The sequence below is a fragment of the Coregonus lavaretus genome (genome assembly GCF_964263955.1).
Source record: "Coregonus lavaretus genome assembly, chromosome: 31".
Classification (NCBI taxonomy): Eukaryota; Metazoa; Chordata; class Actinopteri; order Salmoniformes; family Salmonidae; genus Coregonus; species Coregonus lavaretus.
Genome location: NC_140018.1, coordinates 36,049,255 through 36,066,860, shown reverse-complemented (window position 1 = coordinate 36,066,860; position 17,606 = coordinate 36,049,255). Strand labels below are relative to the sequence as shown.

The 17,606-nt window shown below is 42.2% G+C and overlaps 1 protein-coding gene across 1 annotated transcript in view; it reads left to right on the top strand.

Moving 5' to 3' along the window:
• The window catches only part of LOC311106464 (uncharacterized protein), a 54,799-nt gene that overhangs the window by 12,142 nt on the left and 25,051 nt on the right, over positions 1-17,606 (top strand). Inside the window, exons 5-12 of the mRNA XM_084148800.1 lie at positions 3,464-3,502; positions 4,435-4,553; positions 5,073-5,232; positions 5,450-5,589; positions 6,830-6,956; positions 7,490-7,525; positions 14,536-14,693; positions 15,094-15,220. Of these exons, the coding sequence (XP_084004926.1) occupies positions 3,464-3,502; positions 4,435-4,553; positions 5,073-5,232; positions 5,450-5,589; positions 6,830-6,956; positions 7,490-7,525; positions 14,536-14,693; positions 15,094-15,220 (906 nt within the window). The remainder of the gene's footprint in view (positions 1-3,463; positions 3,503-4,434; positions 4,554-5,072; positions 5,233-5,449; positions 5,590-6,829; positions 6,957-7,489; positions 7,526-14,535; positions 14,694-15,093; positions 15,221-17,606) is intronic.

The window sequence follows — 17,606 nt, the reverse complement described above, 5'->3', positions numbered from 1 at the left end:
AACCAAATTCTAACCGTGAGTTAGAAACGCCTGGCTCACAAACAAGTTTAGATCATTAAAACAAACACTGACAAGCAGCTCTTGAATCTGGATTTTATGACACTGAAGATAACAATCTGGAGAACATGTCACAGGACTGTTTTGTTAGCATTGATGATGTCATCCCCACAGTGACCATACGTACATACCCCCACCAGAACCCATGGGTTACAGGCAACATCCGCACTGCGCTAAAGGCTAGAGCTGACGCTTTCAAGGAGCGGGACACTAATCCCGAAGCTTATAAATCCCGCTAAGAACTCTGATGACCCATCAAACAAGCAAAGTGTCAATAAAGGACTAAGATCGAATCTTACTGACGCTTGTCGGATGTGGCAGGGGTTGCAAACAATCACGGATTACAAAGGGAAACCCAGCCGCTAGATGCCCAGTGATGCGAGCTTATCAGCTAAATGCCTTCTCTGCTCGCTTCGAGCAACACTGAACCATGCATGAGAGCACCAGCTGTTCCGGATGACTGTGTGATCTCATTGACTACAGTTTAGCGTTCAACACCATAGTGCCCTCCAAGCTCAACACTAAGATCAGGACCCTGGGACTGAACACTTCCCTCTGCAACTGGATCCTGAACTTCCTGGCGGGGGTGTGCGTGCTTAGTCCCCTCCTGTAATCCCTGTTCACCCACGACTGCATGACTCCAACACCATCATTAAGTTTGCTGACGACGGTGGTAGGCCTGATCACAAACGATGATGAAACAGCCCATAGGGAGGAGGTCAGTGACCTGGCAGTGTGGTGCCAGGACATCAACCTTTCCCTCAACGTCAGCAAGACAAAGGAGCTGATTGTGGACTACAGGAAACTGAGGGCCGAGGACGCCCCATCCACATCGACGGGGCTGTAGTGGAGCGGGTCGAGAGCATCAAGTTCCTCGGTGTCCACATCACTAAGGAATTGCCTTGGTCCACACACACCAACACAGTCATCAAGAAGGTACGACAACACCTCCTTCCCTTCAGGAGGCTGAAACTATTTGGCATGGGTCCTCAGATCCTCAAAAAGTTATACAGCTGCACCACTGAGAGCATCTTGACTGGCTGCATCACTTGCAAATGGCAATTGCTTGGCATCCGACTGCAAGGCGCTACAGAGGGTAGTACATATGGCCCATTGCATCACTGGGGCCAAGCTCCCTGCTATCCAGGACCTCTCTATACCAGGCCGTGTCAGATGAAGGCCCTAAACATTGACAAAGACTCCAACCACTGCACGCCAAGAGGTACCGATGCACCAAGTCTGGAACCAACAGGACCCTGAACAGCTTCTACCCCCAAGCACCCCCATCCCCCCCTTTGGACTAACTGTTTTGACTCATCACATACACTGCTGCTACTGTTTATTATCTATCCTGTTGCTTAGTGACTTTACCCCTACCCATATGTACAGTTGAAGTTGGAAGTTTACACACACTTAGGTTGGAGTCATTAAAACTCGTTTTTCAACCACTCCACAAATTTCTTGTTAACAAACTACAGTTTTGGCAAGTCGGTTAGGACATCTACTTTGTGCATGACACAAGTCATTTTTTCAGACAGATTATTTCACTTATAATTCACTGCATCACAATTCCAGTGGGTCAGAAGTTTATATACACTAAGTTGACTGTGCCTTTAAATAGCTTGGAAAATTCCAGAAAAGGATGTCATGGCTTTAGAAGCTTCTGATAGGCTATTTGACATCATTTGAGTCAATTGGAGGTGTACCTGTGGATGTATTTCAAGGCCTACCTTCCAACTCAGTGCCTCTTTGCTTGACATCATGGGAAAATCAAAAGAAATCAGCCAAGACCTCAGAAAAAAATTGCAGACTGGTTCATCCTTGGGAGCAATTTCCAAACGCCTGAAGGTACCACGTTCATCTGTACAAACAATAGTACGGAAGTATAAACACCATGGGACCACGCAGCCGTTATACCACTCAGGAAGGAGATGCGTTCTGTCTCTTAGAGATGAACGTACTTTGGTGCGAAAAGTGCAAATCAATCCCAGAACAACAGCAAAGGACCTTGTGAAGATGCTGGGGGAAACAGGTACAAAAGTATCTATATCCACAGTAAAACAAGTCCTATATCGACATGACCTGAAAAGCCGCTCAGCAAGGAAGAAGCCACTGCTCCAAAACCGCCATAAAAAAGCCAGACTACGGTTTGAAACTGCACATGGGGACAAAGATCGTACTTTTTGGAGAAATGTCCTCTGGTCTGATTAAACAAAAATAGAACTGTTTGGCCATAATGACCATCGTTATGTTCGGAGGAAAAAGGGGGTCGCTTGCAAGCCGAAGAACACCATCCCAACCGTGAAGCATGGGGGTGGCAGCATCATGCTGTGGGGGTGCTTTGCTGCAGGAGGGACTGGTGCACTTCACAAAATAGATGGCATCATGAGGAAGGAAAATGATGTGGCTATATTGAAGCAACATCTCAAGACATCAGTCAGGAAGTTAAAGCTTGGTCGCAAATGGGTCTTCCAAATGGACAATGACCCCAAGCATACTTCCAAAGTTGTGGCAAAATGGCTTAAGGACAACAAAGTCAAGGTATTGGAGTGGCCATCACAAAGCCTTGACCTCAATCCTATAGAAAATGTGTGGGCAGAACTGAAAAAGCGTTTGCGAGCAAGGAGGCCTACAAACCTGACTCAGTTACACCAGCTCTGTCAGGAGGAATGGGCCAAAATCCACCCAACTTATTGTGGGAAGCTTGTAGAAGGCTACCCGAAATGTTTGACCCAAGTTAAACAATTTAAAGGCAATGCTACCAAATACTAATTGAGTGTATGTAAACTTCTGACCCACTGGGAATGTGATGAAAGCTGAAATAAATCATCCTCTCTACTATTATGCTGATATTTCAAATAAAGTGGTGATCCTAACTGACCTAAGACAGGTAATTATTACTAGGATTAAATGTCAGGAATTGTGAAAAACTGAGTTTAAATGTATTTGGCTAAGGTGTATGTAAACTTCAGACTTCAACTGTACATATCTACCTCAAATTACCTCATACCTCTGCACATCGACTCAGTACTGGTACCCCATGTATATGTGGTCCTCTGTAGCTCAATTGGTAGAGCATTGCGCTTTTAACACCAGGGTAGTGGGTTCGATCCCAGGGACCACCCATACGTAAAAATGTATGCGCACATGACTGTAAGTCACTTTGGATAAAAGCGTCTGCTAAATGGCATATTATTATTATTATATAGCCACGGTATTGTTACTCATTATGTATTTATTCCTTGTGTTATTATCTTTCTATTATTTTTATATTTTTCTCCCTGCATTGTTGGGAAGGGCCGGTAAGGAAGCATTTCACAATTAGTCTACACCTGTTGTTTAAGAAGCATGTGACAAATAACATTTGATTTGATATTACAGTATTCATGTGGCTTTTGTGTTTCAGAGAGAGGCTATAATCGGATTCCACAGACGCCCAGGAAAGGTAGGCACAGCTTCACACAAATATTTTGAAAGACTGAAGACAGAATTGAAAGAATGAGCTGGATGGAAGAAGAAGCTAATGTCTGTGTCCCAAATTACACCTTAATCCCTATGTAGTGCACTACTTTTGACCGTGGCCCATAGGGCTGTAGAGAATAGGGTTCCTTTTGGGATGTTGCCATTGTGTTGTCGAAGACATCTACTTCGTATGGCTTGGTATCGAGGGCAAACGGGGTTGTGAGCGAAAGGATCTATACAAATCTACAGCTGGATATGTTTAAGAACAAGCTATTCTGTACTGGCAAGAGCTCTGTGCATTGTGGAATCCCTATTGGCCCTGGTCAAAAGTAGTGCACTATAAAGGGAATAGTGTTCCCATTTGGGAGGCAACCTCTCTCTTGGTATTTTGTGAGGTTATATAATACTTGAAGACTAGAATTAGAAGTGAATGGAATGAAACATTCAAACAAACTCTCATGATAGCTCCACCAACTTAGTAATATAATGAGTCACCCACTGAGTCATACGATGTGATGGAATATCAACATCTGATTCAGAGAGTGAGAATTAATGTACTTCCTTCTCTTGATGTTTTGAAGACAGTTCGTGTTGGTAGTAGGATCATGGAAGTTTGCTTCTTCAAAAATAGATCAAATCAACACGTTTGAAAACGAGGCAGCGACAGCATTTTTCTTTTTCTCTTGATGCTTTGAAATGACACATGGTTTTCTCATGTTAGATGGTGTTGTTCGAGCATTTCCTTTTCTCTTGATGTATTCTTCAAGAAAATAAAAACACACACACTGCACCTTGTCAGTATCACTTTAGTTTATTGAGCTTACGGTCTCCCAGCCTTCGTCAGAGTTTCTCAGAGCTTATTTTTCTCTTGATGTTTTGAAATTACAAAATGGCCTCACTGTTCCTATGATTTAGATGGTGTTGTTTGAGAATGCCCAGTTTAGCGGCCAGACCTATGAAGTCTTCAGAGACGTGGTCGATGCCACCCAGCTCCAACTGTCTCCTATGATTTCTGTGAAGGTGGTGAGAGGATGGTGAGTCACAGAGCCTGAACTGGCTCATATTCCCTACTGAGAAAATGTTCTGTTTTCTAATTTCAATCAAGGTTTGGAATAGGAATAGCCAGTTTGCCAAAAACACACACTGCTTTTTATGCTCTGTCTGGCATCTGAAGACAGCATATTAGATAACTTGCAGCCTCGTACTTAGCAGAGAATATCTGTAATGCCTAACTGAGTCATTAGATGGGTTCAAATACCATCCCATCTGATGACTTATGCCAGGAAATAAAATGCATGAACATGATAACAATTTTATTGGCTGTTTATCAGTCATATGAGTTCATATTTATGAATCAACCCTAACCCTAGGTTAAAGTTACTGACCGACATGCTAGTGGGACACGCACAAACAATAAACTAGTCCAAAGTCCAGAGAAAGTTAAATTAAAAGAAACTGAGACATAGATCATTTATTCATCATATTGTCCCAATTAGTCTATTTCCAAGATTCATGTTTTATGTTTGTTTACCTGTTACTATTTCTCGTTGCAGCTGGGTGCTTTACGAGAGGCCTGGGTTCGAGGGGCGTTCGATTGCTCTAGAGGAGGGGCCTATTGAGCTGACAAATGTCTGGGCAGATGCAGGGCCACCAGGTTCACACCCCCACGTCGACCCACCAATGGTCATCGGCTCCATCCGACTGGCAGTATGGGTGAGTGTCCACTCCTTGCTATAACATTTTCTACATAGAGAGACATAACATATTATAAACCTTATATTAAGACATAATAAAAGCTAAAACATGCTTATAACAAGTTATAAAGCATTATGCCTGTCAGCTTTAAATAAAGTGTTATCACAGTGAAATCAGTCATAATTCTCCCTCCACAGTGAAGTGACTGTTCCTGGGTCTGTGTTCCCCTCTGTAGGACTACAGCATCCCCCATATTGACCTGTTCACTGAGCCAGAGGGCCACGGAAGGCTAGCACAATACCATGACGACACAGTAGAGATCGGCTCCTTCGGTATCCCACAGAACACAGCTTCCATCAAAGTCCACTCTGGGGTGTAAGCCTGTATATGGTTGTTTTATTTACATGTTGCCGCGAAATGCCTATGGTACCTCTTCAGTCCACTTTAGGGTGCTTCTCCTAAATGCTACATCTTTAAATGAAAATGATACCTCTTTGATCCACTGTGGGTGGTCAGTGTCTGTGGTCCTCCTCCTAAATGGTACCTCCAAATGTCTATGGTACCTCTTTAGTTTGTTTAGTGTGCTGCTTGGCTGTAGTTGTAAACCTCCTCAGTTTGACAAATGAAAACAACATGATGGGAAGAAACTGGTAAAAGTGGGGAGACAAAGACTGAGGTAGAGAGAGATTTTTTTTTTTTTTATAGAGAATCTGGGAAAGATTTTAAAGGTTTGTTATTCCACGTAGGAGGCACGTTTCAGGACATTGTGTGACCCGGCTCCTAGCAGACGTAGACCGCAATAGACCATTTCCCCTTACGTCGTCGAACTGCTACTAATGGCTGGTTTACTTTGGCCTGTGTTGTCTTAGCAACTCCTGCTGTGGTGCCTTGTCTGACTCATACATGGAATGTCTGGGTAGCACATGTACAGTATTTCTTTCCTTAGCGTCACTCAGGGTTAGTTGGCATCGTGCAGTATGGGGGGAAAATAAGCTTTCAAACCATTGGATAGAGAATAGAGTTTAGCTGTAAATATATCACTGATGTTTTATGTGTGGTACACATACATAAGAAGAACCAGGATTGGCATCAATAACATAGCATTTCAGATTAGTAAATTCAGGCGATAAATTGAAAATAAATCCATGATTTCAAAATTGGCCATTATTTAAATCTAATCTCAGTTAACCTGCAGACCGATTCAAAGTTAAGACAACTTGGACATTCACAAAAATTATTCATTGATGTAAGCGAGCAGATCTCAAGTCTGGATTGGCCCGCTGCTAGTCTCTTGTGGTCAGACGCATGTAACATAGAGTAATATTGTAGCATCTGTCAACAGACTGTGGGATGTGCCGACTAACAAGGAACTTTGTTCCCGGAGCGCCAATTTTGGAGGGTGGAGACTTCTCTACTCTTGTTAGTATCTCCCCCAGAACTTAATGGAGAATCTGACGCAATTATGCAAGACTTTAGTTCTGGGTTTCTGAGATAAGATCGCTGCTGAGTTTTCTGAATTGGAAAGGGAGGTACTCCAGCCCTGGTTAGAAGAACAGATACATGACCCATTAGTATGTACATAATGGTGAGTGATTCCTGTCCCTCCCCAACACAGGTGGTTAATGTTCAGTGACCCAGGGTTCCAGGGCCTCCTTGCGGTGTTGGAGAAGGGAGAGTACCCCTGTCCCGAGGCCTGGGGGTTCCCCACACCCTTCATCGGATCCCTCAGACCTCTCAAAATGGTGGGTGATGCAGCATCTCAAACAACTGTATTACTGTGCATGAAATACATGGATTAAACTTAATTTCCATAAAATACATGGAAGAAGGAAGGACAATGAGCAACAGACACAGCTTGTGTTGATTTACAATGAACCTTTACGTTTTTATCTTTCTCCTAAACCTTTTCTTTTACCTTTTTGTTCTGTTCTCAATGTTGAATTCCCTTTTCAAACACAGGTACAAACATTGAGCAAATCTGGCCCAAGGCAGAGGAACAGTACATACAAAGGATGAATCACTGTCGTACCAAATTACTAATTATTCTCAGGCAGAATGCACTCATTCAAATGAATTGAGGCATTTCCAGTCTCTGGCGATGCAGTATCTCACTATCTCTCCTTCTCTCGGTATCTGTCTCCAGCAGTGTCGCAGTTCATTATGATATGTGTGGAAATTGCATAATTTGCATACTGCTGACTTCCATCTTGACACTGTGTGCTTTTAATTAGTGGAACATAGTGTGGTTGTGAAATATTCTCTCTGTGTGTTGCAGGGTGGCTTTAAGGTGGAGAATCCTAATGAAGTCAAGGTACATCAGTTTTCTAGGGTTAGGGCAGTCTTGGGTGGTTCACTTCAGACCTGGGTTCAAATAGTATTTGTTTTCTTTTAAATACTTTAGCTGCAAATTATTGACCTTGCCTGGTACAATGGAGTTAATAGAATAGTCCCAAAAGGACAAACCCTTCTGGCACACCAGGCAGGCTCAGTCAAACGATTAAAGTATTTGAAGGAAAACATATGCTATTTGAACCTAGGTCTGGTTTACATGTGCATTTGGAAAGTATTCAGACCCCTTCCCTATTTCTAAAATGTATTAAATAAATAAAAATCCTCATCAATCTACACACAATACCACATAATGACAAAGCGAAAACAGGATAATGATTGTTTATTGCACAGCTGAGGAACATGCTTCCAGAGAGTATATACTTTTTCATATTTTAAGAAAAAGTATACAGTGCATTTGGAAAGTATTCAGACCCTTTCCCTTTTTCCACATTTTGTTACGTTACAGCCTTATTCTAAAATGGATTAAATAAAAAAAATCCTCATCAATCTACAAACAATACCCCATAATGACAATGCGAAAACAGGTTGTTAGACTTTTTTGCACATTTATAAAAAAGAAAACAGAAATACCTTATTTACATGAGTATTCAGACCTTTTCCAATGAGACTCGAAATTGAGCTCAGATGCATCCTGTTTCCATTTATCATCCTTGAGATGTTTCCTCAACTTGATTGGAGTCCATATGTGGTAAATTCAATTGATTGAACATGATTTGGAAAGGCACACACCTGTCTGTTGACAGTGCATGTCAGAGCAAACACCAAGCCATGAGGTCGAAGGAATTGTCCGTAGAGCTCCGAGACAGGATTGTGTCGAGGCACATATCTGGGGAAGGGTACCAAAATTATTTTGCAGCATTGAAGGTCCCCAAGAACACAGTGGCCTCCATCATTCTTAAATGGAAGAAATTTGGAACCACCTAGAGCTGGCCGCCCAGCCAAACTGAGCAATCAGGGGAGAAGGGCCTTGGTCAGGGAGGTGACCAAGAACCCGATGGTCACTCTGACAGAGCTCCAGAGTTCCTCTGTGGAGATGGGCGACCATCTCTGCAGCGCTCCACCAATCAGGCCTTTATGGTAGAGTGGCCAGACAGAAGCCACTCCTCAGTAAAAGGCACATAACAGCCCGCTTGGAGTTTGCCAAAAGGCACCTAAAGGACTCTCAGACCATGAGAAACAAGATTATCTGGTCTGATGAAACCAAGATTGAACTCTTTTGCCTGGATGCCAAGCGTCACGTCTGGAGGAAACCTTGCACCGTCCCTACGGTGAAGCATGGTGGTGACAGCATCATGCTGTGGGGATGTTTTTCAGTGGCAGGGACTAGGAGACTAGTCAGGATCGAGGGAAAGATGAACGGAGCAAAGTACAGAGAGATCCTTGATGAAAACCTTCTCCAGAGCGCTCAGGACCTCAGACTGGGGCAAAGGTTCACCTTCCAACAGGACAATGACCTAAGAACACAGCCAAGACAACACAGAAGTGGCTTCGGTATAAGTCTCTGAATGTACTTGAGTGGCCCAACCAGAGCCCGGACTTCAACCCGATCTAACATCTCTGGAGAGACCTGAAAATAGCTGTGTAGCAATGCTCCCCATCCAACCTGACAGAGCTTGAGAGGATCTGCAGAGAAGAATGGGAGAAACTCCCCAAATACAGGTGTGCCAAGCTTGTAGCGTCATACCCAAGAAGAATTGAGGCTGTAATCGCTGCCAAAGGTGCTTCAACAAAGTCCTGAGTAAAGGGTCTGAATACTTATGTAAATGTGATATTTCCGTTATTTTATTTTATTTTTATTACAAAAATTTACAAAAACCTGTTTTTGCTTTGTCATTAAAAAAACAATTTCATCAGTTTTAGAATAAGGCTGTAACGTAACAAAATGTGGAAAAGGTGAAGGGGTCTGAATACTTTCCGAATGCACTGTATACAGTGTGGTCCTAAATGATTGACACCCTTGTAAAGAAGAGATTTTGTTAAACAAGTCACATTTTTATTTTTCTCAAAAAAGGTAGGGGTACAAATTATTGACACCCCTGTTGATGTGTGCTCGGGGTTATTGTCTTGATGGAAGATCCACATGCGGAAAGTTTCAGCCTCCTGCCAGAGGCAACCAGGTTTTCGGCTAAAATGTCCTGGTACTGGATACATTTCATGATGCCATTGCCCCAGGACCGGTGGAAGCAAAATAGCATCATAACATCAAAGATCCACCACCATATTTTACAGGAGGTATGTTTTTTTTCTTCTGCTTATGCATTCTCATTTCGACACCAAACTCACCACTGGTGTGTGTGGCCAAAGAGCTTTATTTAGCTTTGGTCAGATGACATGAAAATATAGCTCTTTGGCCACACACACCAGCGGTGGGTTTGGCATCAAAATGATAATGCATGAGCAGAAAATAACCCCATACATACTATAAAATATGGTGATGGATCTTTGATGTTGTGGGGATATTTTGCATCCACTGGTTCTGGGGCCCTCGTTAAGGTCAACGGCATCATGAACTTTACCCAGTACCAGGACATTTTAACCAAAAACCTGGTTGCCTCTGCCAGGAGGCTGAAACTTGGACGTTGGTGAATCTTCCAGCAAGACAATAACCCCAAGCACACATAATATCCACCAAGAAATTGTTAATTATCCACAAAATCAACCTTTTGCAATGGCCATCTCAGTCTCCAGACTTGAAACCCGTAGAAAAGCTTTGAATTGAAGAGGGCAGTCCATAAGCACAGAAGAAGGATATCAATGCTCTGGAATGATTCTGTATGGAGGACTGGTCTAAGATCCCTAACAATGTGTTCTCCAACTCATAAAACAATTTAGAAAAATGCTCAGTGCCGTTATCCTCGCAAGGTGAGGTATTGAAAGGTATTGAAAACAGGGGTGTCAATCATTTTGACCCCTACCTTTTTGAGGAAAATTAATGTTAATTGAAAAACAAAATCTCCTTCTCTAAGCAAAATATTAATAGATATTTTTTAATTTTAGCATACAATATAGCTCATCTTTTTCAAGGGTGTCAATAATTTCTGACCCCACTATATATATATATATATATATATATATATATATATATATATATATATATATATATATATATATATATATATATACAGTGGGGAAAAAAGTATTTAGTCAGCCACCAATTGTGCAAGTTCACCCACTTAAAAAGATGAGAGAGGCCTGTAATTTTCATCATAGGTACACGTCAACTATGACAGACAAATTGAGAAGAAGAAAAATCCAGAAAATCACATTGTAGGATTTTTAATGAATGTATTTGCTAATTATGGTGGAAAATAAGTATTTGGTCACCTACAAACAAGAAAGATTTCTGGTTCTCACAGACCTGTAACTTCTTCTTTAAGAGGCTCCTCTGTCCTCCACTCGTTACCTGTATTAATGGCACCTGTTTGAACTTGTTATCAGTATAAAAGACACCTGTCCACAACCTCAAACAGTCACACTCCAAACTCCACTATGGCCAAGACCAAAGAGCTGTCAAAGGACACCATAAACAAAATTGTAGACCTGCACCAGGCTGGGAAGACTGAATCTGCAATAGGTAAGCAGCTTGGTTTGAAGAAATCAACTGTGGGAGCAATTATTAGGAAATGGAAGACATACAAGACCACTGATAATCTCCCTCGATCTGGGGCTCCACGCAAGATCTCACCCCATGGGGTCAAAATGATCACAAGAACGGTGAGCAAAAATCCCAGAACCACACGGGGGGACCTAGTGAATGACCTGCAGAGAGCTGGGACCAAAGTAACAAAGCCTACCATCAGTAATACACTACGCTGCCAGGGACTCAAATCCTGCAGTGCCAGACGTGTCCCCCTGCTTAAGCCAGTACATGTCCAGGCCTGTCTGAAGTTTGCTAGAGTGCATTTGGATGATCCAGAAGAGGATTGGGAGAATGTCATATGGTCAGATGAAACCAAAATAGAACTTTTTGGTAAACACTCAACTCGTCGTGTTTGGAGGACAAAGAATGCTGAGTTGCATCCAAAGAACACCATACCTACTGTGAAGCATGGGGGTGGAAACATCATGCTTTGGGGCTGTTTTTCTGCAAAGGGACCAGGACGACTGATCCGTGTAAAGGAAAGAATGGGGCCATGTATCGTGAGATTTTGAATGAAAACCTCCTTCCATCAGCAAGGGCATTGAAGATGAAACGTGGCTGGGTCTTTCAGCATGACAACGAAGGAGTGGCTTCGTAAGAAGCATTTCAAGGTCCTGGAGTGGCCTAGCAAGTTTCCAGATCTCAACCCCATAGAAAATCTTTGGAGGGAGTTGAAAGTCCGTGTTGCCCAGCGACAGCCCCAAAACATCACTGCTCTAGAGGAGATCTGCATGGAGGAATGGGCCAAAATACCAGCAACAGTGTGTGAAAACCTTGTGAAGACTTACAGAAAACGTTTGACCTGTGTCATTGCCAACAAAGGGTATATAACAAAGTATTGAGAAACTTTTGTTATTGACCAAATACTTATTTTCCACCATAATTTGCAAATATATTCATTAAAAATCCTACAATGTGATTTTCTGGAATTTTTTTTCTCATTTTGTCTGTCATTGTTGACCTGTACCTATGATGAAAATCACAGGCCTCTCTCATCTTTTTAAGTGGGAGAACTTACACAATTGGTGGCTGACTAAATACTTTTTTCCCCACTGTATATATATATATATACACACACACTACCAGTCAAAAGTTTGGACACACCTACTCATTCAAGGGTTTTTCTTTATTCTTACTCTTTTTTACATTGTAGAATAATAGTGAAGACATCAAAACTATGAAATAACACATACGGAATCATGTAGTTACCAAAAAAGTGTGAAACAAATCTAACTATATTTTATATTTGAGATTCTTCAAATAGCCACCCTTTGTGTTGATGAGAGCTTTGCACACTTTGACTTGTACTGTATATATGTATATATGTACACTACCGTTCAAAAGTTTGGGGTCACTTAGAAATGTCCTTGTTTTCCATGAAAACATACATGAAATGAGTTTGAATAGGAAATATAGCAAAATGAATAGGAAATGTAGTCATTGACAAGGTTAGAAATAATGATTTTTAATTGAAATAATAATTGTGTCCTTCAAACTTTGCTTTCGTCAAAGAATTCTACATTTGCAGCAATTACACCCTTGCAGACCTTTGGCATTCTAGTTGTCAATTTGTTGAGGTAATCTGAAGAGATTTCACCCCATGCTTCCTGAAGCACCTCCCACAAGTTTGATTGGCTTGATGGGCACTTCTTACGCACCATTTTATTATTATTATTTTTTTCACCTTTATTTAACCAGGTAAGCCAGTTGAGAACAAGTTCTCATTTAAAAAAAAAAAAAAAAAAAATTGGTCATTTAGCAGACGCTCTTATCCAGAGCGACTTACAGGAGCAATTAGGGTTAAGTGCCTTGCTCAAGGGCACATCGACAGGTTTTTCACCTAGTCGGCTCGGGGATTAGAACCAGCGACCTTTCGGTTACTGGCACAACGCTCTTAACCACTAAGCTACCTGCCACTAAGCTACCTGCGATCTGACCATACGGTCAAGCTGCTCCCACAACAACTCAATAAGGGTTGAGATCCGGTGACTGTGCTGGCCACTCCATTATAGACAGAATACCAGCTGACTGCTTCTTCCCTAAATAGTTATTGCATAGTTTGGAGCTGTGCTTTGGGTCATTGTCCTGTTGTAGGAGGAAATTAACTCCACAGGGTATGGCATGGCGTTGCAAAATGGAGTGATAGCCTTCCTTCTTCAAGATCCCTTTTACCCTGTACAAATCTCCCACTTTACCACCACCAAAGCACCCCCAGACAATCATATTGCCTCCACCATGCTTGACAGATGGCATCAAGCACTCCTCCAGCATCTTTTCATTTGGTATGCGTCTCACAAATGTTCTTCTTTGTCATCCAAACACCTCAAACTTCGATTTGTCTGTCCATGACACTTTTTCCCAATCTTAGCCAGTCTAAGATATGGCTTTTTCTTTGCAAATCTGCCTAGAAGGTCAGCATCCCGGAGTCGCCTCTTCACTGTTGACGTTGAGACTGGTGTTTTGCAGGTACTATTTAATGAAGCTGCCAGTTGAGGACCTGTGAGGCGTCTGTTTCTCAAACTATACACTCTAATGTATTTGTCCTCTTGCTCAGTTGTGCACCGGGGCCTCCCACTCCTCTTTCTATTCTGGTTAGAGCCATTTTGCACTGTTCTGTGAAGGGAGTAGTGCACAGCGTTGTACGAGATCTTCAGTTTCTTGGCAATTTCTCTTAAGGAATAGCCTTCATTTGTCCGAACAAGAACAGACTGACGAGTTTTAGAAGAAAGTTATTTGTTTCTGGCCATTTTGAGCCTATAATCGAACCCACAATTGCTGATGCTCCAGATACTCAACTAGTCTCAAGAAAGCCAGTTGTATTGCTTCTTTATCAGTTTTCAGCTGTGCTAACATAATTGCAAAAGGGTTTTCTAATGATCAATTAGCCTTTTAAAATGATCAACTTGGATTAGCAAACACAACGTGCCATTGGAACACAGGACTGATGGTTGCTGATAATGGGCATCTGTACGCCTATGTAGATATTCCATAAGAAATCAGCCGTTTCCAGCTACAATAGCCATTTACAACATTAACAATGTCTACACTGTATTTCTGATCAATTTGATGTTATTTTAATGGACAAAGAAATTGCTTTTCTTTCGAAAACAAGGACATTTCTAAGTGACCCAAAACTTTTGAACGGTAGTGTACATATATTAATTAATGTACTATTTTAGCATGTTGTCGGCTAACATGTATCATAAGTCTGATTAGGGAAACACATGGAAAAACAACAACATTAATCATTACTGTTAGGCCTTGGGGTCAATCAGGGGTTGACCACCATCTGAACTGCTCCCTCTTACCTATGACCTTGGTCTCCTCAGGCTGTGGTGTATGAGCAGCCTGGCTTCGAGGGATTCTGTCTAGAGATCGATGGGGACGTGTTCTGTTTTGGAGATGGAGGAGACGGAGAGGGAGAGGCATCGAACCTGGATTCAAACAGACTGAAGTCAGTGGGCTCTGTGAAGATCCTTGGAGGACTGTAAGTTATATATCTCTGTGCAAAAAAGTCCCTATATCTCTCAAAACGTTAATATATATATAATACCTTATTACTGGTCAATATGACAATACACAATAAACAAATAGACAGTGTTACAAAATGTTACCATCAGTGACCCTCAATCCTGCTCCTGGAGAGCCACAGTACTGGAGACTTGTCCCAGGTTCAAACCATTCCACCTGATTCAACTAACTGATCTTCAACACCTTGATAACGTGAGTCAGTTGTTTCACTGCTGCCCTGGAACAAAAACCTGAAGTACTGAAGCTCTCCAGTAGCATGAGTTTAGGATCACTGTGTTACAGTAACATACATATGATATAATATACAGTCTTTACAATGTAGACATTGCCTAATGCCCTTTTATCTGCTGTCCTAGCTGGGTGGGGTATGACCAGCCAGGGTTTGAGGGTCACCAGCATGTCCTAGAGGAGGGAGAGTACCTGGACTGGAGGGATTGGGGAGGAGGGACTGATCAGCTGCTGTCCATACGTCCTGTACTGGCTGTAGGTATCATACTATGACGTTTAACTGAATTGTGCAACATTTACTTGAATAGTATCTACATAGGGACAACATAGCACATTAATAACCCATAAATAACACATGTATGAGCGATGCATTAGCATTTTATTTATGGCAGGGGTGACCAATCCTCCTCCTGGAGAGCTACTATGTATGTAGGCTTTTGCTCCTGCCCAACACAAACACAACTGATTCGGCTAATCAAGGTTCTGGGGAGCAGCTGGTTAGTAAAATCAGGGCCCGTATTGACAAAAGTGCTGATCTAGTATTCGTTTTGCTGTTTAGATCATGAATAATGAATAAGATTACATGGACAGGGGGGACCTGGGCCGTATTCACAAAGCATCTCAGAGTGGGACTGCTGATGTAGGATCTGGTCCCCCCCTGTCCATGAAACCTTATTCATTATGATCTAAAAGGCAAAACTGCTCCTAGAACAGAACTCCTATTCTGAGATGCTTTTTGAATACATGCCCTGGTCCTAGATCCTAGATCAGCACGTTTTATAAACACATGTTATGTGTTAGATTAGGGATGTAGCTAAAGCCTGCAGGAAGGACGAAGGTTGGACACTCCTGAGTGTACCACCAAAGCTTGTCTATTATACTGATGAGATATTCGAGTGAACGCTCTAACAATGGAAATGCATGCCCTCAAAGATGGAAGGCAGCCGGGAGGAGGAGAGATCAGGTGGGACCATTCTAGCCAATGAGAGGGCAGACACACTTGCGAACAACGGGCCATAGAGATAGAGGACTCATCTTTGTATCTGTGCCAATATAGAGTCTGTGGAAGCATGGGCAGCACCATTGAGGCTATCTCCATTTTAAAGTAGTCAATTTTCTTACATTTACATTACATTTTAGTCATTTAGCAGACGCTCTTATCCAGAGCGACTTACATTTAGTGAATACATATTTTTTTATACTGGCCCCCCGTGGGAATCGAACCCACAACCCTGGCGTTGCAAACGCCATGCTCTTATCATTGGCTGATTGCTCCCAACTCATTGGAATCCACACCCAGTTGACTACTTTAAAATGGTGGAAGCCCTCAATGGCAATGTCTATGCTAAAATGGGTTTTATCCATGATGGGTGCTCTATCTATCTCTATGACAACGGGCACAACTCTGATATACAGTGAGGGAAAAAAGTATTTGATCCCCTGCTGATTTTGTACGTTTGCCCACTGACAAAGAAATTATCAGTCTATAATTTTAATGGTAGGTTTATTTGAACAGTGAGAGACAGAATAACAACAAAAAAATCCAGAAAAACGCATGTCAAAAATGTTATAAATTGATTTGCATTTTAATGAGGGAAATAAGTATTTGACCCCCTCTCAATCAGAAAGATTTCTGGCTCCCAGGTGTCTTTTATACAGGTAACGAGCTGAGATTAGGAGCACACTCTTAAAGGGAGTACTCCTAATCTCAGTTTGTTACCTGTATAAAAGACACATGTCCACAGAAGCAATCAATCAATCAGATTCCAAACTCTCCACCATGGCCAAGACCAAAGAGCTCTCCAAGGATGTCAGGGACAAGATTGTAGACCTACACAAGGCTGGAATGGGCTACAAGACCATTGCCAAGCAGCTTGGTGAGAAGGTGACAACAGTTGGTTCCATTCGCAAATGGAAGAAACACAAAATAACTGTCAATCTCCCTCGGCCTGGGGATCAACGCAAGATCTCACCTCATGGAGTTGTAATGATCATGAGAACGGTGAGGAATCAGCCCAGAACTACACGGGGGGATCTTGTCAATGATCTCAAGGCAGCTGGGACCATAGTCACCAAGAAAACAATTGGTAACACACTACGCCGTGAAGGACTGAAATCCTGCAGCGCCCGCAAGGTCCCCCTGCTCAAGAAAGCACATATACAGGCCCGTCTGAAGTTTGCCAATGAACATCTGAATGATTCAGAGGAGAACTGGGTGAAAGTGTTGTGGTCAGATGAGACTAAAATTGAGCTCTTTGGCATCAACTCAACTCGCCGTGTTTGAAGGAGGAGGAATGCTGCCTATGACCCCAAGAACACCATCCCCACCGTCAAACATGGAGGTGGAAACATTATGCTTTGGGGGTGTTTTTCTGCTAAGGGGACAGGACAACTTCACCGCATCAAACATCAGCCTCGAAACCTTAATGACTTGGAAAAGATCTGCAAAGAGGAGTGGGACAAAATCCCTCCTGAGATGTGTGCAAACCTGGTGGCCAACTACAAGAAACGTCTGACCTCTGTGATTGCCAACAAGGGTTTTGCCACCAAGTCAAGTAAGTCATGTTTTGCAGAGGGGTCAAATACTTATTTCCCTCATTAAAATGCAAATCAATTCATAACATTTTTAACATGCGTCTTT